The 25,211-nt window shown below is 42.2% G+C and overlaps 1 protein-coding gene across 1 annotated transcript; it reads left to right on the forward strand.

The window, feature by feature from the left end:
- The first annotated feature begins 1,014 nt into the window (after positions 1–1,014).
- pik3r1 (phosphoinositide-3-kinase, regulatory subunit 1 (alpha)) lies at positions 1,015–23,652 on the forward strand. Its single transcript, XM_070850015.1, has 15 exons — positions 1,015–1,141; positions 2,258–2,891; positions 12,243–12,335; positions 12,505–12,579; positions 12,872–13,003; positions 13,666–13,867; positions 14,244–14,326; positions 18,707–18,908; positions 19,001–19,181; positions 19,267–19,392; positions 19,475–19,617; positions 19,727–19,903; positions 20,021–20,095; positions 20,186–20,356; positions 20,905–23,652. The coding sequence occupies exons 2-15, from the start codon at positions 2,555–2,557 to the stop codon at positions 21,092–21,094; spliced, it is 2,187 nt and encodes a 728-aa protein (XP_070706116.1). The 5' UTR covers positions 1,015–1,141; positions 2,258–2,554; the 3' UTR covers positions 21,095–23,652.
- The last annotated feature ends 1,559 nt before the right edge of the window (positions 23,653–25,211 follow it).

Below are 25,211 nucleotides of genomic sequence, written 5' to 3' on the forward strand. Positions count from 1 at the left end.
ACAGCATTGTAAAGTTCCTCGTATTTCAACATCACCAATTGTCCTGTTACTAAACGCCTTCCTCTTTCTGCAGGAGTGATGGCACCTGATGCCTGTATGACTGCACAACGCTCAAAGGGGCCTACCCTTGTACAAATCTGCTTACAGCCTCTTTTAGCACAGCCGGGACAGTCGGGTTTATACTTGATAGGGGATTTCTGCAAGCCAGCCCTCTTTCCCTACCATAATTAGGCCACCCACATTCACAGTCATGTGCCTCAGATGGTGACTCCTGTGAGAGTTTGGCATCTCCCACACTGAGAGTGTGGAATAATTTATCAAAACAAAAACAGGACAAAAACCATGGAGTTCATAAATAACCTGAAACATTGTTACCGGCTGTACTGGCTGTTACAGGAAAACCTCTTTTCATGTTTAACTTCTTGCTGTGTTCTGTTATGGATATTCTTATATTTTCCACAATGTGAGACTTTATAGAATTAGAAAACAAAGAAATCAGGAATATTCCTCCATTCCTCCTTTTTGTGCCTCTGATATCCTCTGCAGAGTTTCTCACACAGTGTGAGGTGGGATCTTTACATTGCCCTCGTTACTTTGAGCGATAAAGCTGTGAGAATAATCCCCGTAAAGTTCAAGAACAGATGGAGATAATAAAAACCAAAAGGACCCTGGTTAGCGTGAGGTTAGCGTGCAGAAGTTATGTAATTTCCATAGGTGTTTCATGTCATGTTGCGTGCAAGAGTACATGACGGGGGCGTGTCCGACATTAAGAAGAGCCTGATTGGTCTGATTGAGTGACGTTGCTGATTGATGGAGACACGGACCAATCAGAGGCCGTGCTTTGTCTCGCCCCTTGTTGGCCGCAGAGGCGACGTTCAAGGGAGCGTTTGTTCAGGACGGGGAAGCCGTGCCGTTATGTGGACAGCCTGCGTGGGTTGTAACAGTTTGTTCTGCTCGTTAAACCGGATTTAAACGCTAGCGAGGATTTTTTTTTGTGCGTGTGTGTGTGTTTGTTTTTAGCCGTGCTGCTAAATGATTCGCGTAGGGTCGCTTTTTGTTGATTACACCCAGCAACTCTGAAGTTTAACGAAGTGGAAGGAAGAGGACTCGTTGGATTCGCCTGTGGATCCATGTACACTCGGTAGGAAACCTTACTGCTGTCCCAGCCCGCTCACTCATCCAGCAAATGTTAAAAACTACTTAATTAAAACGTTTAATGTCTACCGGTTTGGTCGTTACATGTCCATGACGGCGGTTAGCTAGCAGGTCAAACTTTAAAAAAAAGTTACTTTCAGGTTTTCTGTCGTGTCTATTCTACTATGTCCCATAATATTCTAGTTTATCTTTACCTAGTTGTTTATTTCTCTTTATAAAAGGCGACACACAACGTAAACTTGTAGTAAACTCTTATCGTAATGACTTCCAGCGGATAGCTAACTAATTAACACCAGTCAATCATGTTAGCAAGCTAGCTAACTTAGCTAACCATCCTGCTCCCCTCGACAGTTTTTTCAGACACTGTAACGTTAAGTTACTACGTTACTTTCTTTAAAACTTTACTAGAACAGCGTGCAAATGTGTTCCACCTCCACAAGTTTGCTGCTAACAAAAGTTAACTCATGTAGGATGGTGCTGTTTAGCTGTGCAGCAGCGTGGATGTAAGCTGTCACGGATAATGTTAAGGTTAGCAGCCATATGTTGGCTGGGATGATCAAAAAACTGCAAATCAGGGAGTTATTTTCTCTTTGGATGGTGATTTGTGTACCCAGTAGATAAGAATAAGCCAGAAATAGTGGTGCAATGGGACCATAAAGGGCTAAATGATGAAAATAAAGATGGGTAATTAAAGGACTCAGTGTTGCAGTTCATTAAAAACACTGCAAAGCTTCTTTTTCAAAGCAAATGTAATATGATCTGCCACCAGCTTGGCATGTAGCATGTATAGATGTAGTATACTGTTAATAATATAGTATAAAACAAGTGCTTAAATACTAAAAACCATCAGAATGTGTGTAAGTTATAAATAAGTGAGTTAAAGCATGCAGTATTAAGTAAGTAGGCTCACTATATAAAAATTCTGCACACACAGTAAAACTCCATGGCATTTCTACAGGTCTGTATTTGATATTCTTAATATGGGCAATAAACCCTTAACCTTATTTTGTACACTTGGTTCACACCCGAGCTTTGTGCAGTATTTGACACTGTAATTGTCTTATGCAATGTGTTGCAAACGGCCTCCACTCTCATCTTACAGGTCTGGATAGCATTCTCAAGAACACAGCTGCAGGCCAATTATTGATGGGTGCATACTGCGAGGGAACACGCCAAGGGAACTGGAAATCAGTCAGACGAGACAGAAACTGTGAAAGAATGAAGACGAGCTAGATACTGTTGTCTTCAAAGAACAATTTTTCTTGGAAGTGTACACCCACGACGATTTGAACTAGCAAATGTGCGCCTGGACTAAACACATAATCAGAGAAACCTGAAAAGTAACTTTGCTGGTTGAAGCTCAACTTCCAAAAGAACATCTGCACACCAAGTGATCAAAATGAGCGCTGAGGGATATCAGTACAGAGCTCTGTATGACTACAAGAAGGAGAGGGAGGAGGACATTGATCTGCATGTGGGGGATATACTGTTGGTAAGCAAAGGAGCTCTGGTGGCTCTTGGGTACACTGATGGGCTGGAACAGAGGCCAGATGAGATTGGCTGGCTGCCAGGCTTCAACGAAACCACTCAGGAAAAAGGGGACTTCCCTGGGACATATGTAGAGTTCATTGGAAAGAAGTGGATCTCTCCCCCCACGCCCAAGCCAAGGCCCCTCAGACCCTTACCTGTAGCACCAGGCTCCTTCAAGACGGAGGCAGACTCTGACTCAGAGCAAGGTGAGTTTATATAGAACTGTGTATACATAACTGCAAAACAAGTAGATTCAAGATTCCTTTATTGTTACATCCCATTATACAGGTAAAAAAGAGAGTAGAATTATTGGGTTTTGACTCTTCAACATTGCAGCAATAATACAAGAACCAGAAAAACACAAGAATAATATGATAATATTGGAATGGGTTGTGTTTAAAGTTAAAGTCAACACTGTTTGCATGCTTGGTTTTCAGCTACTCTGCTGTAGGGCATCAACCAACATTATTTTCAATCGTTTGGTTTGTAAAATGTCAGAAAAAAGTGCAAAATGTCCGTCACATGGTCCCATAACACGGGCAAACATTTCAAATGGGGAACATTAGGCAAAAAACCAAAAATACTCAGTTTACTGTCATAGGTGTGTAAAATCACAAAATATTGCCTTTTTAGAAGCTGAAACCAGCGAGATTTTGCCATTTTTTCCTATGAAATGAATGTGAATTTGTTGCAGAATGATTTTCCGCCAATCTACTAATAGATTAACTGAATTATCATTGCAGCTCTAATAACTCATTGATAATTCAGGTGCAGAAAAAAAACGTTGATTGGTTTCAGTGAATACTGATCAAGCTTGTCTATTGTCATAAAGGTTTTATTCATGGCTATCACATGTCGTTGGTGCAAAGGAAAGCGCTGAGTCACGTTTCCTGCAGAATAATTTTTTCACCTTTTACCGTGGATTGAAGTGAATTAGGGGTGAATTCATAGTGTTAGTCACGTTTCGAATTTCAGTTTGTGCCAGTTTGGTTGCGTAAAGATAAATGATGAAAGATGAAAGAACGAAACATGAAATTTGAACAGTTAGTCAATTGTTTGAGAAAAATTCTTACTGTGAGGTCCTTTCACTACGTTTTTTTTAGGTGTTCACTTGGCTTTCGGCAACATCTTGTGACCTCAATCAACGAATGGAGTTTTTCAGTTGTCGTGGAAATTGTTCAGTTTTTATCACATGACTTAAAAAAAGGATTTTGGTCACATGATAACAGTGGGAGAGGGATATAAATGGCCTCCTCAAGCTTTTCACGGTCATCCACTTGATGGTGATCAGAGATTTGGATTCAGCTGGACAAAGTGTGAGAAAGATGCTGATTTTGCAAAAAACTGTTGCAGTCGCCGTACAGCTGCACTGAATGTGAACCAAGCTCAGTCCCAGAGGACAATGGCGCTGGCCTGCATCCAGGCTATAGAATACCCGAACATCTTGTGCCAGCCATATGTTACCAGTGGATATCATCTGTGTTTCTCCACAATGCCACATCTTAAGGGGCTATAATTCCCTGAGCAGTATTGAGAAAGATGATTAGATCACACTATACTGGTGATTAGGGCAAATGGCTCCCCCTCTGAAAGTCTGGGGAGAACAACGAGGCCCTTTTGTACATGATAGGGTTATGATTATTTTAGCAACACCCCCTGGAGCTCAAGATTTTTCAGATACTGCTTGCAGCCTCTAGCAGTTCTTGGTCAAGAAATATTTTAGCTCAAAAGCTTAAATCACAATGCCTGATTTCAACATACTGCTATTAGAAGCTTTTTTTTGCAGTTTTGACAGGCTAGCCGTGTTACCCCAATTTAGTGCAAAGCTAGGCTAAATGCGATGAATCGAATGCGATGAAATGAAATCCGTCTTTTATTTTACTTTACTAAAAGAGGGCTTGATGCTCTTCATTTAATGCGGTTAAGCCAACTCTCTTGAAGGGTTTTACGTGGCATCTAAAGGCAATAAAAAGCCTATTGCCTCACAGTAGTAATATGAAGTACAATGTATTTAGTGTGTTTCTACTTGTCTATGTGAACACTGACTAGTTCTGTGAACTTCTATCAAAATTACCCCTTGAAATCTGAATTGGCGTTAGAGCTCAGGCATGCACATAAACATGAACTGCAATTAAAACTTGCATCTTTTTAAAGACCTAAAGAGCAGCTGTAACTGCCAGGTTTCTAGTTTCTGCTTTTGTGGTACGATGGTGAAATACTTTGCTGCGGTTTGCAGGGTGAGCGAGGAGCTGTATGAAGGGGGGCATGTGTTGAATGGCTGTGTTGTGGTTGAGTGGCAGTGCTGAGCCTGGAGCGAGTGTGAATGTAGCACCGGGAGAAGAAAAGTCTCTGTGTCCTGGGCTGTAAGAGATGCAGAGAGGGGGGAGGGAAGGGGCCCTGAGGTTGTGGGTAGGGGAAAGAGAGCCCTCGAGCTTTCCAAACAGTCGGTGCAAGGGATAGTGTGCAAAAGGATCAGGACTGGAGCAGAGCTGGGGGCTTGATAGAGGGGCTGCAGCAAGCACAGGGTGTGCAGGGGGGCCTTGTGAAGGACCCGGGCTCTGCATGCTCAAGGGGGCTTTGAAGAGGGGCTGAGGGCTCTGGGATGGAGGCAGGGCTCTCGCTGCTCCCAGAGTGTGATTTATTGCCCACCACCAAGGGATCTCGCTCCCTTCCTCCTACTCCTCAGCTTTTTTTCTTCTTCCTCCCCCTCCTCCTTTTAATGTTTTGATAGTTCCTACAGGCAGGGGGAAAAGAGGTGGAGAATGGAGGCTTGGGAAGGGGCCTCTCCTCTCTGAGCCACAGGGGTTTACATGAGTGCAGCAGATGTGGAGAGGGTAAGAGAAAGAGAAGAGGGCAGGGCTGGGAAACTGTTGCGCCTCATTCCAGCTCTCAGCCTTTTTTTAAAAAAAAAAAACATTAAAGTGTTGCTCCTTTTCTGGGCCTCTCAGTTGAGAGAATATACATGTGTCAAAGGAACTTGGAGACTAAAGCCCCACACTTGTTGAAATGTATTTCCCACTCAAAAATCCACAATTTCTCAAATTCAATGAAAACGTTATGTTTCTTAACACAGTTAATGTATAGTATCGGCACAAGCAGTGTGCTGAATAACAATGAGCTGCTTGAATCATTATGTGACTTCTTGCACTTTTGCAGTATGTTGTCCGTTGTTTAGTGACCATGTCGGACATTAAGATTGCATGTTTAAATGTCCGCTGTTTTGTATGTTTTATGGTTCTTTATCCTCCTACAGCCAGTCTGAGTAAACGGTCTTCCAAATGTTTGAGATAAGACTGCTCGTTACTCCACATGCCCTCACAAGGTTGAGCCTACATGCCCAGACTTGTTAAAGGAAATATTTGATGCCATCAGACATCTCCTCTCGCTCGTCTGAGGCTTATCTTTAAATTTTCGGTTGTCATGTAACTAACACTGCATTGCATGGCTAGCTAGTTTAATTTAACTGACACTGGAGTTGATCATCTCTAATAATAATCAAACAATATAAACCTCTCTGTTTAATATGAAAAAAGATTATTTTATGTAAACAAATGGACTTTTTCATTAACACTAAATACAAAAAGGTGAGTATTTGACTGGTAATGATCCTGTTGGATCATATTTGTGCAGTTGACATCTGTGCTGAGGTAATTTACTTTTTTCTTCATAAAAGAAGGAATAGAGCAGGCTATACAAAGGAGACAGTTTGCAAGGAGAGAACTCTGCATAGCTGGAGATTGAGATAATGTTGCTCTCCTTCTCTGGGCCTCTTTAGTACTGACATTTAGGCTGACATCTGCTGTATTGAACACCCTCTCTGTCAGTACTGTCAGGTTTTCTCTGCTAAGAATTCACTTCTTTCTTAAATTGGGCATGTAGCAACTTGACTTTTGGCTTCATTTCATTCACGCATTTCTCGTTTTTTCTTCCCACCCAACAAAGGACGGTCACATATCAGTGAATCCATCCAGTCAGTGGCAGAATGAACATTTTCTAACGTTATAGGTTGCTCTGATGTAGTGATCCTCTGTGGGGCTAAAGGCAGCTGGGGCCAGGAATGTGTTGGCGCTTCTTTGGTGGAGGGGTGCGCACAGACTGCATGGTAGACTGATTTGTAGCTTTGTGATGAATCAGTATTGTGCTAAGTGCTGATTGCAGTAACTTGGTGCACAATGCAACTGGACAATAAATGGTTGCACACTGAAAAGGACCCCAGCGATTGCTGTTTTACACTGTCATTGTTATCAGGGTACATGCTGCTGCCATGAGGCTAATTTTGAATTTAGGTTAATTTGACATTTTGAATTTGTATATTATTACTAGGTGTTGAATTTCTACTATGGTAAAATCTGTTTAGTTTGTTTCAGTTGCTTGACATTAGCCTGTCATGTCGCCAGCATTAATCGGATGTGAGGATAGTGACGGCGATAAATCCACTACCTGCCAACGTCAGGCTCAAGCTGGATTTAAACATATTTTAGGCTTGTCATAGTTTCCAACACTGGACCGGGTCACAGAAGAGTCCTTATTAAATGTCTGCCATCTTTCCGTTATCCCCTAGACATGTTTCACTTCTTAGAATATGATGGGTTGCTTATTAGTTTTTCTGTGGTCGTCATTGTGGTAGAAACTTCCCAGCAATGTGCAATAAGCACCCACTAATAAGCTAATGGTTCTTTTCATTGTCGATTAATCACTGCCCATAAAATGTTAGAAAACGGTGAGAAATGTCCATGAAATTCTCCCAAAAACTCCAGGTGCCATGTTTAAATGTCTTGTGTTTTCCGACCAAGATGTTCGGTTAAGAATCACTAAGACGAAGACATGGTGCAAATCCTCAAATCCTCCTCTGTGTAAAATAGTGAAAAAGAAATCGTGACACAACCTCAGCTGCTGTAATTAAGCCCATTTTTCTTGTAAAAATTTTTGCTATTCAGTGATGTGAAAAAAGAAGTAATGAAATTTCAGGGCTCAATAAAATCAACTTTTTAATTAGATTTTTTTCCCTCCAAACTGCATTAGTCTATGAATCCAGTAAGACTTGTCTGGAATTGTGTGCATGAAAGCGTGCATAACTGTTTCATTACTTGATTGTGTGCAGAGACTGAAGTCTGAATTGGCAAATCTTCTTTACTAGAGTCAGAGCATGTCTGCTCACAGGATTAAGAAGGAGAGAGAATAAGGCAGAGAGACAGACTGACTTGAAGAAGTGGTGCTATAAGACAGAGGTGAGATTAGAGATAAACGCAAAGTCAAGGGGAACAGGAGAGAGATTTCAAATTTGTGATGCTTTAAATAGGGAGGGAGACGAGGTGGACTAGCTGGTGTAGCTGGGTGGTGTATGTCAGCCCCATGCTGTGGAGGTGTGGCATTACATAATACTTTGAACAAGATAGATCGTTGGCTCCTTTTGAAAAGCCTCAGTTATTTTCGACTAGGAAATTCTTTTCCAAGTATGGGTCATAATGCAGGTTAGTTTGATTAAGAATAGAAGCAATTACTTAATTACTTCACTTAAGAGCCTTCTGGCACTTCTCAGTATCCACTGACTGATAGACTACAGAAAAAAAGAAAGCAGTTACAGGACACTGTTTTAGTGTAGAGCCCTCATTGCAGTTACACATCTTTTTAACAACGATCCCTTTGATACAACTTAAAGTGCTCATATATAAATCAAGTTATTAAGCAAATTACAGAAGTAATTTAACCCTGCCACCAGTGTGATTTTACATATTTTGCATCTCTCACATCAGATTGACAGATAATTTTATTTGTGCCAGTAAATTACTCACAATTTGCCAGGGCTCAGGGGAAATACTGGACACCACTAAACCTTTCCACATGCTCTACTTGTAAATAAAATCATTTGATCTGGTGCTCCTCTGGTGGCTGTTTGCATAGATCAGACCATAGAAATTAAAATGACGTGACAAAGCAACAACATTTTCATTAAAGTCAATGCTTAAATGTTGTAGCCAATACTGAACAATGTGTCAGTGTCTGTCCAGGCATTACAGCCTCTTATCTCTCTAACTTTTAATCTTAATTTAATTTAAAACAGATTAAGCATTTCTGAGAGTGGTGCTCTGCAAATGCAACACAAATGTGAATGAAGTGTAAAATAGTCTTCAGGGAGTAATTACTCTCTGTGTTGCCATGTGGCCTGGTAGAATACTGAATTGCACACCAGGAACCGGTGGTTGTCTGTGCAGGTCTTGTGATTCATTGACCGTCTGCTCTCTATAGGGTTAATTGTCAGGCTGTAGCAACAGTCTCCTCATTGGCTGTTGCTCAGCTTTTGCACTGCGTCTTCCACCCTGCAGGAGGAGACATTGCCTGCTTTTTTTTTACTTACTTCAGCTTAAAGCTTCATCATTGATTGACTTAGAGTACAAGCATGTTAGAGCTTCATTTAGAAATATTTTAATGAGTAATGAGTTGTTTTTTTTTAGCTCATCAGCTGCACCCTTCAGACAATCCACCTGTATACCTCCCTATTGTTTCTATAATGCATGTTGTATTAGGCTCTAATGCACCCATTGCTCTATAAATGTGCTGTCACGTGTGGTGTGGTCTGATGTACTTTCCGTGGGTTATTAATTTTTACTGGCGTGCCTCAGCAAGACCTTTCCAGACAAGAAGAAATGGTATAACCTGAAAATGCTGGTTACTTGAGTCGGCTCTCTAAATTTATCCAAAGTGTGTGCTATCTTTAGTGTGTCCGTGGTGCCCCAGCCCTGTCCTGCCCACAGTCTGCAGTTTGTTCGGTTCAGACATACCGTTTCAGCCGGGGAGATTGTCCCCCACACCACAGCAGCACCAGTGGCAGCTGCATCGATTTCCTCAACCTGCGGTTGACTAACTGACTACTGACTGGCTGAGGCCTTTTGGGATATCACGAGAATGTCTGCCAAACATGCAGGCCTGCAGAGACATGTCCAAGGGGCCCCTGTCTCCTCACTCTCCTTTCCCAAGTTGCCACAGAAACCAACTTTCATTGAACATTGGAGCATAGTCTCGTGATGCATGCAGCCCCTCAGCTGCTCTAAACAGAGCTAGACAGTGGTAGTACATTGTGCTATTGCTGTTGCAGTAATTCAAAGATAAACTTAATTTTTGTTTTTTTTTTAAATGTGTGTGTTTATGTGTTTCCATGGTAACAAGCTGTTGCCAGTAGGGGCATGTTGATCGTTTGATCTCGTGCCAAGGCATCTCAGAAATCATCACTGATAGCTCCAAACATTTCTGTCATATTTCGTTTGCTACTTGATACAATCCCATTGGTGCTGAAACTATCGCGTCGTTGACAGTACCAAGAAGCAACTAAATCTCCAGCCTGCCCAGTGTCACTCATAGGCCAGCCACAGATCATGAGTAAATAAACACAAACCTTTGGATTGCTTTGAACATCTTGTCATAGGGGTTATCCTCAAGCTACTGGAGCGAGGCAGATGCTGTGAAACCCTTTGTTGCTGTTTATTCCTAATAGATGTGAGTGTTAACTATTCACTAAACGTGGCATTTAAAACATCCAATATAGACCTGAGTTTGTCAGAGATGCTATCTTAAACAAAACTAGCCCATACAGCATTGTTGCAGTGGGGTAATTTTCAGAGATATGAACACTGGGTGGGTGGGTTGGGGGTTTAAATTTAACCTAAGGTTGTCAATTGAGTTTCTCAGAAAAAGGTTGGCTGTAGAATGGCAGCCGTGTTAAATATCTTGTCTGGGAGAAAGGTTACACTTCCAAGGTGTGCGATGGCGGCACTGCGTGTCTCAATCTCTATTTAGGGAAACTCTGGTGTTCCATCTCAGAGTTCACTGCTTCTGAGAAAACCCCCCTCCCACTCTGCAGTTCCAATAATGTCTTCCAGATGACCCAGTTGTCCAACATGGAGTTTTGTGTGTTCTGTGGTTAGAAGGACTTTGGTAAGCCAGTTCCTTCACACGCAACATGCCAGCCTGTGTGCTCCGCTGGCCAAAGAGGATGTGGATTGGGATAAAGTGGCTGATTATTTGCCTGATTGAACACTCTTTGGTGGAAGAGGGTGGTTCCTTGGTAATGACTAGTATGCATGCATCAATGAAGACCAGTAGATGCCCGCTTTAATGCCTGATTCAAAAAAATTATAATGTTTTTTAAGCTAGAAAGAAAGAAAAATATGGTTACTAGAAAGGGTTCCATTCATACTTTCTCAGCATTTTGAAACTGCAGACTCTGTGTTGAACAGATGAGCCTTTCAGGAAAGTGCCTTTTCAAAATATGCCTTTGCAAATCCAAATAAAATCCCTGCCAACCCCTCCATCCTTTCATGTCCACACCTGGATGCAAAGTTCTGAAGGAAAAATAATTTTAAAAAACTCTGACCTGGCTTACCTCATATCACAGGGTATTTGCTTAGTTCCCCGGTCCACCAAACCCCAACTTTAGTGCTCAGCACCTCCTGTCTGTTGTAAATACTCCCCTTTTACTTTTGAAGGCGAGTCTTTGGTCTCGTTCCTGCTTGCTTTGAAGGTCTCAGTAGTTTGTAAGTCATGCACCTAATCAACCTTTGCTGGTTGAAATGAAACGCAGCCATTTCATGTCACGTGAACTTCTGATGACTAGCAGACCATTTAGTTTCTGTATGGGCCACATTTACTTTCTGTTTTTGGCTTCGCAGAATTTGCAAATATGACATGGAACTCACCTAAATTTTCTTATAAAATGAACCCATTCATTGTCACCACTTGACCTTAAGAAGAAACAGGCAGAGTGAAATCCCCTTAGAGCCACTGCATTATCAAAACAGCCAGAAGGATGAGACAACTGATTCTCTTTGTCATGCTTGTGTCACCATTCAAACAAAGCACTTATGTATTTTCACACTATGGAAGATATTTATGCATTTTGGACATGAGAGAAACATTGTTCTTAGGCGTGAAGAGTTCCCTCTTTCATTACTTTCACTTCTATTGAGGCGCTAAAATGGAATTTACCCCAAAGAATAGAGTTCTTTCATCATTATTTGCAGTCAATCATCAAAGGAATGCTTTAGAATAAACTGTGAAAGTCCTGTAGCCATGTCTTGAAGACATTTCATATGTCATTTTTCAGGTAAAAAATACCAAACATTGCGAAGTTCCAGCTTCGCAACTTGTAGATGTTGCTGCTTTTCTTTGTTATCCTAGAAAATAGTGAAAAATGTCTGAAAAAATTGACAAATCTAGAAAATATTCTGGAAGATTGATTTGTCATGAAAATATGAAATACATTTCAGCTCTTCTGCTAAAACCTACATTGTCATTGAAATCTTTGACACCTTGTTTTTTTACTATAGTCTGTGATTAAACTTTAACCATAGATGCATGACTCATGATCCATTCCACCGGCAGCTTTATATCAATGCATTTGTGCCTTTTTCATGGTGTATGTAGAGGATTTCAGTCACACAGCTTCCTAACTTATTCAACGTGTGTCAGAACAGGTATCACAAGGCAGAGAATTGATAGCAGGAGGCCATTTTTCATCCTTTTAAAAATCACCTTGGTTGACAGTCTGTTGTTATCCCCTCCAGGCTTCTGTCTGCTGGACTTGACGGAGCAGTTTTCCCCCCCAGAGACCACTCCACCCATGCTGGCTAGACTGCTGGAAGCTATTGAGAGGAAAGGTGAGCTTGACCGAGGGAATGTCACACCACGCACCCTGACATGCGACTGCACTTGAGTTTTCAATTAGCCTCTTAACACTGACCACTTTAGTGTGTTTTCTGTGATTATGTGGTATTAGTTTAGTCAGTCCATTCCCGTAATCATTTGTGTCTTTCTGATTATTTGCAGGTCTGGAAAACCCCACTTTATATCGAACATTTACTGCTGGCGGTGGACTTGAAGTCAGACAGTATTTTGATTGTGGTGAGTAGATCTTTTTTTTTTTTTGATCAGCCTGTACACTTACAATAACTGAGTGAAGGAGACAAATATAGCAAAGAGGGACCCAAAGAAATGACTTGACGTAGGTTGTGATGAGTAACAGAAGTAAAGATATGCATATACAAAAAGAACAGAAAGGGTCATTAGATGTGTTGTGAAGGCTTTATTGCACAACATAGTTTTGCAGAGCCTGTAATTAAACATTAAACATTATTTTGTGCAGTGAGGAGTTTTCGTATTTAAGCTTGTATCTTTGTGTTGTTTTGATCTGCAGATCCTCCTTCAGCGGACCTGGATCAGTTAGAACTTCCAATCCTGTGTGACGGTCTGCGCAGGTACCTGCAGGATCTCCCACAGCCCATCGTCCCCACTGCAGTATATGCTCAGATGGTCCACACAGCCAAAGGTGAGCACAAACAGATTCAGTGATCATTTCTTTATGTGCTGGCGTAATGCACCCGTGCCCTGCTATTGAACATTCAGTACTCTGAACACAAAACCACAAGACGTCATCAGTACCCTTTTTACCCACAAAGATGACTTTTATATTTATATATATATATATATATATATATCTATATATATTACATTTGTGGGCTTACCATGCTTTTTTTTTTAATACTCTACCCATAAAGTATATAATCAGTATATTTTGTCACTTTCTCTTAACTTTTTCTTAAGTTTCTGTCTGTCTTGCTTTCACTGTTGCAAACACAGACATAATTCTCACACCCCACGCTGTTCTGAAGCTCTTGCATTCTCTTGCTGTCACAAGGCCAGAAACAGGATATCTGTGGTTAATAGGAACTAAAACAAGCCTGAAAGTTTATCTCTAGCATCTCTAAGCAGCCAATCACCTGCCAGTGTACCTTACACTCATTGTCAACCACACAATCTCTCTGCGGTTTCCAAACCTAACTGCACATGACGCTTTTTTTCCATCTGTTCATCGTTTGAAGAAACATTCTTCATTTGATGCTCCTCTTCGACTGAGGAAGGCTTAAACGCAGGCTCAGTTTTTCACATCGGTCTCGCTGGCCTCCGGGCTGTTCTCATCTGTTTCAACAGAGGTGGTGAATCCTGAGGAATGCGCCCAGCTGCTGCGTCACATCGCCAGCACCCCGAGCCTGCCTCCCCAATACTGGCTGGCGCTCCACTGTCTGCTAAGGCATTTCGCTAGAGTGTGCCAAAACGGCTCCAAGAACCTGCTCAGCGCCCGAGCCCTTGGCGAGATCTTCAGCCCCGTGTTCTTCAGACAACAGGCCACCAGGTGAGTGTCAGAGCAGCCGGATCATGTCGCGCTGCCACATACTCTGTCAAAGATAGACACCCAGGCAGCAGACAAGACAAGTGTGCAGGCTTGGTCATGCAACACTGAGACACAGACTCGCATTCAGGCAAGCACACACACACACACACACACACTTACACACAGTCAGAGCGCAGTCTGTCAGGCACTCACGGGTTTCAGCTGTACACGGATATAGGTTGGAGCTTTTCTACTTACCAGCTGTGCTGCGCAATTAAAGTAGCTAAGCCTGAATCACCATCAGATTGAAAGCAGCACAAAGCAGCCAGAGCAGCAGTCACCTGGGCTGTAAAGCACTGACTTTCATTTAACGTGCCTTTTTTTTCCCCCCCTACAGTTGTGAACCCAGCTTGGATGCGCACATCAAGATCATTGAGGTTCTGGTGACCAGCGAATGGAGTGAAAGTCAGTCAGCTCCAGGTAGTTAACGACTTCATTTTTGACTTCCGTCATCCGCAAAGTTTTTATACGTTTGGGTGCTCATCACAGTGTAGAATACTATTCATTTTATTTTTAAAAAAATGCACTACAATTTAGCATTATTTGGAAAAGAATCTAGTGCTGCATTGCTATTGAATGCAGAACATGGATGTATGTTCTGCAGGGACTAAAATGCTGCAGAACATGAACTGAGCACCCTGAGACACAAACTATTAATAGCTTGAAGAAAGGCGTTGAGACTTGCAACTGCAGCAGTTTTAGTATGCTGTGGAGGTAAATACTTACATTGTAAGCAAGTAAAGTACTACTTTATCACGCGCTGGTCAGTGGATACAAGTGTTTGAACTGTAACACACTTCCTGGTGATCTGTGTTACCTAACAGTGAAACAGGCACAGTGTGAATCAGGGCTTCAGCTGCAGAGGAAGTCAGAGTCTGCTTTTGGGTAATGATATGGCAAATGGTTTCTTTAGAAACTAGTTGGGTGCAGGTAGTATTACAATAGTTGTCAGAACATACTTTTTAAAAGGGAGTGCCCTGAACACAGTGAACTTGTGAATTTCTCTTCAACATATGTGGCTATGAAGAAGACCGACCGCTGTTAAGATCTTGATTGACATTTTGGTATTTTTCACAAAGTCAGTGTTCATGGCTGGTGCGGTGGTGGTCTGCATAGATGAAGCCAGTCTGGTGGTGTGAGAGTGCAGTTCATTGCGTGGAACAGTTATGTTTTTACAGTGCTAGTTAAAAGCACAGTCGTAGGCTGGCCCAGAGGCCCAGGACTGGCTGTGGCTGTTTAAACATTTTATTACCTGTTAGGGCTATTTATAATGTTCCTGTGCATGGGCCACTCTCAGCTGTCAGTAATTTGCACCTGCGGGAGCACTTTGGCAGTGGGATGGATGGATTGAAGGGCGGCCAGGCAGGCGGGCAAGACACAAAGCCTGAAACACTTTTTAGGTCTTTTCACACTCATACATACATAAACACACAATCCGGTCAAACATACAACAAAATTCAGTTGTGCCAAAGTAGTTTCAGTCACCTGTCTCGGAGAGAACAGCAGCGTCACAAGAAGAGAGAGCTCACTTTGTACATGTGTTTCTGTGAATGACCCGTGTGTGTGTGTGTGTGTGTGTGTCTGCGTGCCTCCTCCCAGTTACTGCGTACCTATTTTAAGTAAGCGACAAAAGGCCCACTTAGATTTGGTTGGCTGGAAAGTCGGCCTGCTCCACAGAGCACTTCTTGTTAACTGAGGGCTGCTTCCAGTTTCTCGGGCCACTCTCCCCCAACCCCTCCCTCCGCCTGGATCTCCACATGTCCTCCCTGCCTCAAAGTGCCCAGCTCAGCAAATATTTGAAACTTTGCAAGTTAATCATAAGACTGAACACCCCCTGCCTCCTCCTTTACAAACAGAGAGAGAGAGAGAGAGAGAGAGACACGCACACACACGCAGCTGGCACGAGTGGCTGCTTTCAGAACAGGCAGCACTGACACCAGAGCAGCTACCGCTAATCATTAACTATCTGCCTCCTCGCAAGCAGGCCGCAGCCTCGCACAGCACAGAGAGAGGGAGAGAGGGAGAGAGGGAGAGACTCAGCCTTTTACCACGCTCACAGCAGAAACTGAGCAGTCAGTCAGCAAGACAGTCGCATGTTGCACCTGCCTCACGCCAAGCGGATTACCTGGATTTCATTAAGAAGCACAAAAAGCTGTAACCTTTTTAAGAATAAAAAAAAAAAAAGCCACATCCAGCTTCTCAGTGGCCTGAACTATGAAATGGAGCTTTACTGGAGGACTTGAGAGTAACTCTGTTGGATTTAATTTACCTTTTCGGAATAAAAGAGAAGCTACAGAGAAGAGATTGTTGACTCACCAAAACATGCACAACTTGCAACGTAAGTTTGATGTTATGCATCTTTTTAAAAAAAAAAAAAAAAAACCTTGCAAAAGTGGAACAGTATCTTTCTTCTGCTTCAGCCCTCAGGCTGTTTGAGGAAAGGGGCCACATGGGTAGAATAAGATACAAATACCAGAGCTTAAGAAAAGATCAGAACAAGAAGAAGAAGTTTTTGTTTTCTTTAAGCCTCCAGTCGTAGCTGTCAGCGAACAGTTCTGCCTAAGGCTGCTGCTCAGGCTCTTTAGATATGAACTCTCTCTTGCAGATAAGAACAAGTTAATGAATCATTCAGAAAGAGTTCAGCAAAGATTTTTAGTTTGGACTTAATGTTCAAAGAGGCCTTAAACATTCCCAACAGGCAAGTTTGTGTTAAATTAAGTATCTTAAACTTTACTGACAATAATTTTATATGCTGGATTTTCCTTACAGTTCTTAAAGAAAGATGTTTAAGTCACAGACATTAAGTCACTGATTTGAATATGCTGATTTGTAGTTAATGTGATCGGTCTTGTTACTTCTTCAGAGTTTTTCAGTTGATCCTAGAGGGACAATGGCTGTGTTCCACTTGAACCCTCATACCTTACCAAGAACCAGGTCTATTTTAATTTCACTCAGGAAATCAAGGGAGCTATCTCTGTCATGCCGAGTGTCACGCTGTGGGATTACAGGCGTATTTTAGAGCTCTGGGTGCCGCTGACCGGGCCAAGCATTATAATTTAGCTGCGTACGTGCTGCTGCAGCAGAGCTGGCTTTGTCTGAGTGCCAGCAGTGGGACGGACTAAACCTCCGCACGACACACGCAGAGAGGAGGGGCCGAGCAACCTGCAGGAGAGCGAGTGGCCACGCTCGGCAGAGAGGGAGAGAGAGAGAGAGAGAGAGGATGACAGAAGGAAAAGCATGGAACAGGCTGCTGGTCCCTTCTTCCCCCTCTGCTAGTGGAGAGATGCCTCACATCTGATTTTAAGATGGGCGCAAGGATGTTATGCTAGGACACAATGCTGGAGGCTGCAGAGAGAATCATGAGCTGTTTCAGTTTTCTGTGTAGCTGCAGTGTTGTAAAGAATTGAAGCAGGGAGGTAAAAGGTAACGGGCTTTCAGAATGACCTCATCGCTCTCAGGAAATGAAAGATGCAGGAGTGGCTGGTGACAGACCCCCCTTGTGATTGGCTGTGGTAAGTGATGTAACACGTTACTGAGCAGGCTGCCCTTAATGGTTTTTCAAATGGATGTTTAGGTGGTTGTATCAAAAACAGTTAATTGTGCCTCTGTAGGGAGACTTTGCACACAGTCAAATATGCAAGCTGTGTTTCTGGAGAAATGTGAGCTATTGCAAAGCTGTTAAGACTGGATTGTCCACGTGAGTGGTTTTAAGAATTAGAAATCTCTAGTCATCTGGTGAAGAAATGCGATCCTGTTGGAAGGCTGATGTGTGCAGCAGAAACCACGTGCTGTGGTTAAATAGCTGGGCTGCATTTTGCACAGATAGGAAACCTCTGCATTTTCTGCCATGTCACAAGTGTAATTGTCTGGCAACAGTGAACGGAGCTGGCGGTCTCAATGAGCTCAGTCCGACAAGGTCCGTTGTAGCAGAAAGGCTGTTAATGCAGAGGGGGGGTGAACAAAGCAGTGTAGATTTGTGGGTTAAAAATAACCTTAGCTCTGCCACAGCGAGTGTCAGCTTGAGAGCAGCCACTGCAGATTTGATTGAAGATTTCTGTTCAGCGCCTCAGCAGCAGTTAAAATGTTGATGTGTCTCCATCACTTAAGAAAATCCCCACAGCCGCAATGCAAATCAGACTCTTAGTGCTGCCTTAAAGCTGCCACAGGAAAAGCAGATTTCAGGATTTAATGATAATGATCCGTCAGATTTTGTTTATTTAACATTAACGCTGGGGGCAAAACCATGAAGGGGAATCTGTGGTCAGCTGGGTATTTGCATTAGGTGTGCTACATACATTTTTAACTTTGGTTTTCCTGCTTTCCTATTGAAAGAAATCCATAATCCTGCTGGTGGAACAGTGCTCATGATGGATGCATGAAAACATAAGGCTACTCTGCTGTATTTGGAGCTGGGAATATTAATAGATATCTCTTTTTCTTGAATGAAATGTATTCTCCCTGACTCATGCTTCATTTCCCCTCCCACTGCCTCGCCGTTAACCCCCTCCCTGTCGGAGAGCGCCCGCATTTTTCAGCCCTATTTAATCAATAGGAAAAAAAAGAGTGAGACAGTCAGAGCGCGCGAGTGTTTAATTCTCTAATCTACAAAACGCCTGATTGTCTTGACATGATTTGAATAAAATTCAATCAGTGTGGGGGATCTCAAATTTGGTTCTGCAGCTTTAAAGAAGGACAAATAAATGTTTTCAGTCCCACTAAGAAGCCAGAAACACACTCGGGCTCCAATCACATCGCTGCACATTCATTTACATTCTGTCTCCGCTCCTCTCGTCCTCGCAGCTCTACCTCCGAAGCCACCCAAGCCCACATCTGTGACTAACAACGGTATGAACAACAACATGGCTCTGCAAGACGCCGAATGGTACTGGGGAGACATCTCAAGGGAGGAGGTCAATGAGAAACTGAGGGACACCGCAGATGGTACGTTTTTGGTGCGAGACGCCTCCACAAAGATGCACGGAGACTACACTCTGACTCTGAGGTAAGCTCCTCGGTCCTTTCACCTTAAAATCGGTTTTATCTGCTTTTGGCACCGAGTTTAACCAGATTTGTCGCGACGTCTTTTTCTTACAGGAAAGGAGGAAACAACAAGCTCATTAAGATATTCCATCGGGATGGGAAGTACGGCTTCTCAGACCCACTGACCTTCAGCTCTGTTGTGGAGCTCATCAACCACTATCGCAACGAGTCACTGGCGCAGTACAACCCCAAGCTAGACGTCAAGCTGCTCTATCCAGTCTCCAAACACCAGCAGGTTAGACGGCGCCTCAGTCCAAACATCCACATTTAAAACTCTTTACGTTCGAGCAGTTTAACTGCAACTTTGCATCTCTTCTCAGGATCAGGTGGTGAAAGAAGACAACATTGAAGCTGTGGGGAGGAAGCTCTGCGAGTACCACCAGCAGTACCAGGAGAAGAACAAAGAGTACGACCGTCTGTATGAAGAGTACACCAGAACGTCACAAGTGAGTACCACCAGATCAAACCACGATTAACTCCACTGCAGTATTTGCACAACGGACACTAACACTGGGCCTCTGCTTCCAGGAAATCCAAATGAAACGGACAGCTATTGAGGCGTTTAATGAAACTATAAAGATATTCGAGGAGCAATGCCAAACACAGGAGCGGTACAGCAAGGAGTATATCGAGAAATTCAGGAGAGAAGGCAACGACAAGGAGATCCAGAGGTAAGAATACACAACAGTTCTACACATGACTCGTAGAAGAAGCAACAGCAGCAGGTGACAGAAGTTTAGTTATGCTCAAAACTCAGTCACACCTCACGGCTGCTTTCAGGATCATGGGCAACTACGAGAAGCTAAAGTCCCGGATTAGCGAAATCGTTGACAGCAAGCGGCGACTGGAGGAGGATCTGAAGAAACAGGCGGCAGACTACAGAGAGATCGACAAGAGGATGAACAGCATCAAGCCAGACCTCATCCAACTCCGCAAGACCAGAGACCAGTACCTCATGTAAGTACGACACTCCAGCGGCGCCGCGGCTGCTCCTTAAACGTGAAGCTTCCCTCTGGAGAAACTCAAAGTGGGTCTGCCCTGGTTTCTAACGTCCACGTGGTCTCTCTCCTGCAGGTGGTTGACCCAGAAGGGAGTCAGGCAGAAGAAACTCAACGAGTGGCTCGGAATCAAGAACGAGAACACAGAAGAGTGAGCGTCTATTTTAAATTCAAATTAACACGACACAGAAACGCACATGGCTTTGCCTCACAGCTCACACCAATGTCTCTGTTTCCTTAGTCAATATTCTATGGTGGACGATGATGAAGACCTTCCTCATCACGATGAGCGCTCCTGGAAACTGGGCAACATGAACCGACTACAGGCGGAGGCTCTCCTCCAGGGCAAGAGAGACGGAACATTCCTGGTTCGAGACAGCAGCAAAGCAGGATGCTACGCCTGCAGCGTTGTGTACGTATCAGCCTGTGGAGTTCTCTTTAAGTTGTCTTAAAAGAAAGCAGAGCACAGTGTTCAGCTGCACACATGAGCACTGAAACAGGCTTTACATGCTGTACTCTGTTCCAACAGTAAGATCTCCTCCTTCTGCGCTTTCAGTGTTTATCTGAAGATGTTATGACGTATTCCTGAGTTTATCTGAAGCTAACAGTTAGACAGATCACGTGGATAAGCTCCAAAGTTACAGTCCAGAATTCTCTAGTTGTTAGTAAACAGGGAAGCACTGTCAAAGAGGAAGTTTTATACTAAAAAGACAAAGTTTTGATTTGTGTAACTCAGACTGCTGAAGCCTCATTAGCTTCAGAAAACGTTTGGACAGGTTTTTTTTTTTTGTTGCACTAAACAAGGACTCATTTACTTTGAAAGCGCATTAGAAAGAGATTTAACGCTTTAAAAAGCAAATGCCGTGTCACCGGACAAGGTTTTAGTCGATAATGAAGCAAAGAACACTGTTATTGCCTGCACACACAGAACAAGCTGTGACCATTGTCCTCTCTTTGCAGCGTGGACGGTGAGGTGAAGCACTGCGTCATCAACAAGACCCCCTCAGGTTATGGCTTCGCCGAGCCGTACAACCTGTACAGCTCGTTAAAAGAACTCGTACTTCACTACCAGCACACGTCTTTGGTCCAGCACAATGACTCTCTGAATGTGACGCTAGCGTACCCGGTCTATGCCCAGCAGAGACGGTGAGGACCCGGACGTACCCACACGGACACAAGAAAAGGCCTCGCTGGAGTAGGAGATACACGTCCTCAGACTCCACGATCAAAAGGAGGCTCTGTTCGCCGAACTCAGACATGAAATCCAAGGAAGAGACGCAATAAAGCCTGAAACATTTCAGTGACTTTGCCTGACCACGAGCCTGAGGCGAGTCTGAATGTAGATTTCTTTCTCTTTTTGCTTTTTGTGGGAGCACAGAATCAAGCGGAAACTGCTGAACTCTCCCCCAGCAGAGGACATCTGAGGCCTTTTCCTAATGGTGCTTGTTCTTTTTCAAAGCTTTACCAGCCGGGAATGTCTAATCGCAGCAGATAAACTCTTCAAATGGAACTGTACCCACCGGCCACAACCTTGTTTTTCCACTTTTGTTTCCCTTTTTTTTCCTTTCACGTCATCTGTGTGTGTGTGTGTGTGTTTCTGCACAAGTGTTTCTGTGTACGTGAGTGTGTGTGTGTGTGTGTGATTGTCCATGTGACCAAAACTCATAGAATCAGGAAACTGTGACGTCGGGGGGCCGTGTAACACATTTGCTTGTGTTAAGTGTTCAGTAGCAGACCTCTGGTCAGCTGATTAATGTAGCAAAATGGCACTTTTTAAACAAAGTTTAATTTTTTTTTTGAAAAAGACTCCTATGGACTTTTATCAGAAGAGCAGAGAGGACGAGACGTCTGCGTCCTGCCTTCTCACTGTCGAGCATTGTAGTGCAGAAGTAAACTTGATCTTTACTGTGGGCAGGTGAAACTATGAATGGACTCACTATTTCATGTACATATGTGAAAATGTGCAAAGTCATGAATCAAAGTGCACCATACCAAAAAGGATCAGTTCCTGTTTAGTTCTATTCTGATCTGCTATGCAATTCTTTCTCCATTATTTCTTCAGAATTGTGTTTTATTCTGTCGCGACCCACAATATAAGCTTGTTTTATTGCTTGAAAAGTATCTTTTCCTGTGTAAATATCCAAGAGGATATTTTGTGTCAAAATGCCGAGATACAGTAAAACATTTTAAAAGATAATAATAGCAACATACACTTTATTATAAATTACTTTAACAACTGGTATAAAGATGGAAAAGATGAGTATTTTATTAGTCTTTCTTTTGCTTCAAACTAATGTTCTTCTCAGGCAGAGCCTTTTGAGTATTTGAGCTGCTTCAGTCACTATTTCTTACCGAGCTACACGCAGTTCTTTGTTGAGACGGACAAAGAAAGTTCGAGAACTCAGAGAATGGGATGATGGGATTGTACGACCGTCGTCAGCCATCACCACGAAAACAACAGTATAGATTTATTTTGTTATAAAATATATATGTTCCCACATGAGACTATAGCAAAGCAGACTGGTGTTTTCAACTGATGGATGTTATTAAAGATCAATATACATTGTCCACTTAGTATTTTTCTGTATCAGAAAATCACTGTGTTTACATGGGTGGATCAGCTCATTTCAGATCTGTCTGTTATTTCAGATTTCAAAGGACAACATGTGCCAGTGGAATCCTTAAAGCAGAAGCATTAAGCCTCAGCTACATTTTCTTCCCCCGTCTTCATTCTTGCTTTAACTGTCCATGATTTAAATGGTACATGCATCGACTCAGTGGACTGGTAGTAATTGGCGAAAAATATTTTAAATGGTGCTTTTGTGTGCGTCATTGCTCCCAGAACTACCGACTTGTGGCCCCCGTTAAGCCTTCGTGATGTGAAACGTTACAAATCAGATCTGCCGTTAATAACAGATGTGTTTCTACCTGCCGTTAAATTTAGATCCCAAAATGTACTCACAGTCGAGCCAAGTTAGACTGTTTAATGTAGCTTTGATCAATTAGTTGTTAGTGTTATTTAGATTATCGCCTCCATTTTCAGATGTCAACTTTGACTTAATTCTCACGACTTCTCTTTGTGAAGGAAAAAAAAAGCTCATCGTGTACAAACAGGCTTAAAAACAGTGATATCTGACATCTGTTCTGAGAGGAAAGACGACCGAAACACTTGGTTTCTTGCGTTTTCTTCTCAGCCCCCCTCATGGCAGGACTGTTGTGCAGCATGAACAAGCTACTGTACAAACAGCTGAGTAGTATAAAATGTGTGTTAGATGTATTTGAACAGATGACTCACCCAAGATTAAATTTTAGCGTATTGATAGTAACTGTCATTTATCTTAGGTTTTATTGGTTCTTTCAAAGCTGTTAACGGACGTCATGGATATTAGATCTGACATTTATTTTACTAGAAGAATTTTATTTACCTCCCCATCAGCTGCTGGCATGAACTTTTTGTTTCTAATTGTGAAAAATATTTTTTTATAGTTCCTGGACAACATGCATCATCATTTTCTTTGCCCCAATTCTGGGCTTTACGATTATTTTAGGTGTCTTTTTTTTTTTTTTTTTTTAATTTGAAGCTCATCTTTTTGTGGGTGTCCCAGACATGATGATTGGATTGAGATTTACCAGTGTTCCCTAGTTTTGCTTCAAATCTGTATTGGGCTTTGTTAAAACGGAAATAAAACACTTCTTTTTAAGAAACAAGTTCTGTTTTCGTGTTATTATTTTATTTTATCCTTCACCGTGTCTCAACAGATATTTAATGGATCGCCAAAAATGTTGTTTATGACATTCATGGTCCCCAGATGATGAATCCTGATGATGATGGTTTTCAGGATGATTTTCATTGTCGACTAAAACTATTTAAGAACTATCGTTTTTAGAAAAATGTCTAAAGTTTGAAGGTTATTAGATATAAGACTAACCATTTTTTAAATCTTTTCATTTTCAATGAGTCGACTATTTGTCAAAACAGGTGGAAAAAAAACAAATATTAGCTCGTTAACACCATGTCATCATGATGCTCTACTTTTTATTTATGCCTGTGGTTGTGCTACGGTTTCATTCATTGATCCACACTGCAGGTCACCAGAAACTAGCCCAGAGCAGATGTGGTTTACTCGTGATGTTGAGAACCTTTTAACTGATTTTAATTTGTACTGCTAGTTTAACACTCGCTACTTTCAGACTTTCACAGGCCTTTTTTTTTTTTTTTTTAATGACAGCTGGAGGCTTTTGCCTCGTCTTGCAAAAACATCTTTGATGTTTGAAAGGTACAAACTCAGTGGACGTGACCGTCGCAGCAGATATGCAACAAAACTGGAGCACCATGTCAGCAGGGACATTTTTCTCTCCTCTAACTTCTTTGTGTTTCACCAGAAACTTCCTCTAGTTACAGCTACAGATGGTTTTCTAAGCTCGTCATGATCTCTATAGATAAACTTAATAATTACATAAATTAGTTTACATTTGTCTTATCTCGTTTAATGCCAATAATCCTGCCATATTCTGCACAATGATTGTTTTACATATACATTTTGCTGATAAAACTAAGTAGGTATTGTTCATAAATAGTCCATAAGTAACTCGGACTTGTAATGATTTATTTGAACACTGAACTGCTGCTGAAGATCTGAATACTTGTTCGACTGCTTCACTTTGTTCGCTCAGAATGCGGATTAGCTAACAGATCAGATAAAACATCACTACCCACGTGCTAATTAGAAGCGTGTCCCACTTACACAGATGTCACCGTTTAAGATAAGTGTACAATTGAACTTTGAAAAGTTGCATTTTACTTTTTGAACATGATGTGTTACTGTAAATATTGATAATGGAGAGTTAATTCTTCCAGTTCTGTATCGATCATAGTTTGTTTTTCTAAACACACCAAACTTTTGAGAGTAATTATCCAAATTAAAATAAGCTAAAATACTTTGTATGTATCATGAAATCCCAACTTACACTACTGTTATGATGGGATGCTACCGACTCAAATGGCTGGACTGGATATTGGGGGCTCATCTATTTAATTCAAGTGATCGTCCAGAAAAACTGCATTTATCATTGGCAACATCATTTACACATAGATTACAAAGAAACTAAACTCAAACCTAAACGGACCGTTTGGTGCAGTAATAAGACAGTTCACCACTAAAGTATCCGGGAGGTAAATATCACAACTTACGTTTCTCTGGACTCACGCACGGTGCACACGACCCCTTCGCCATTTCATCTTCAGAACCAATGTTTAGAGGGGTGAC

The sequence above is a fragment of the Pempheris klunzingeri genome, chromosome 19 (genome assembly GCF_042242105.1).
Source record: "Pempheris klunzingeri isolate RE-2024b chromosome 19, fPemKlu1.hap1, whole genome shotgun sequence".
In the NCBI taxonomy this organism is placed as follows: Eukaryota; Metazoa; Chordata; class Actinopteri; order Acropomatiformes; family Pempheridae; genus Pempheris; species Pempheris klunzingeri.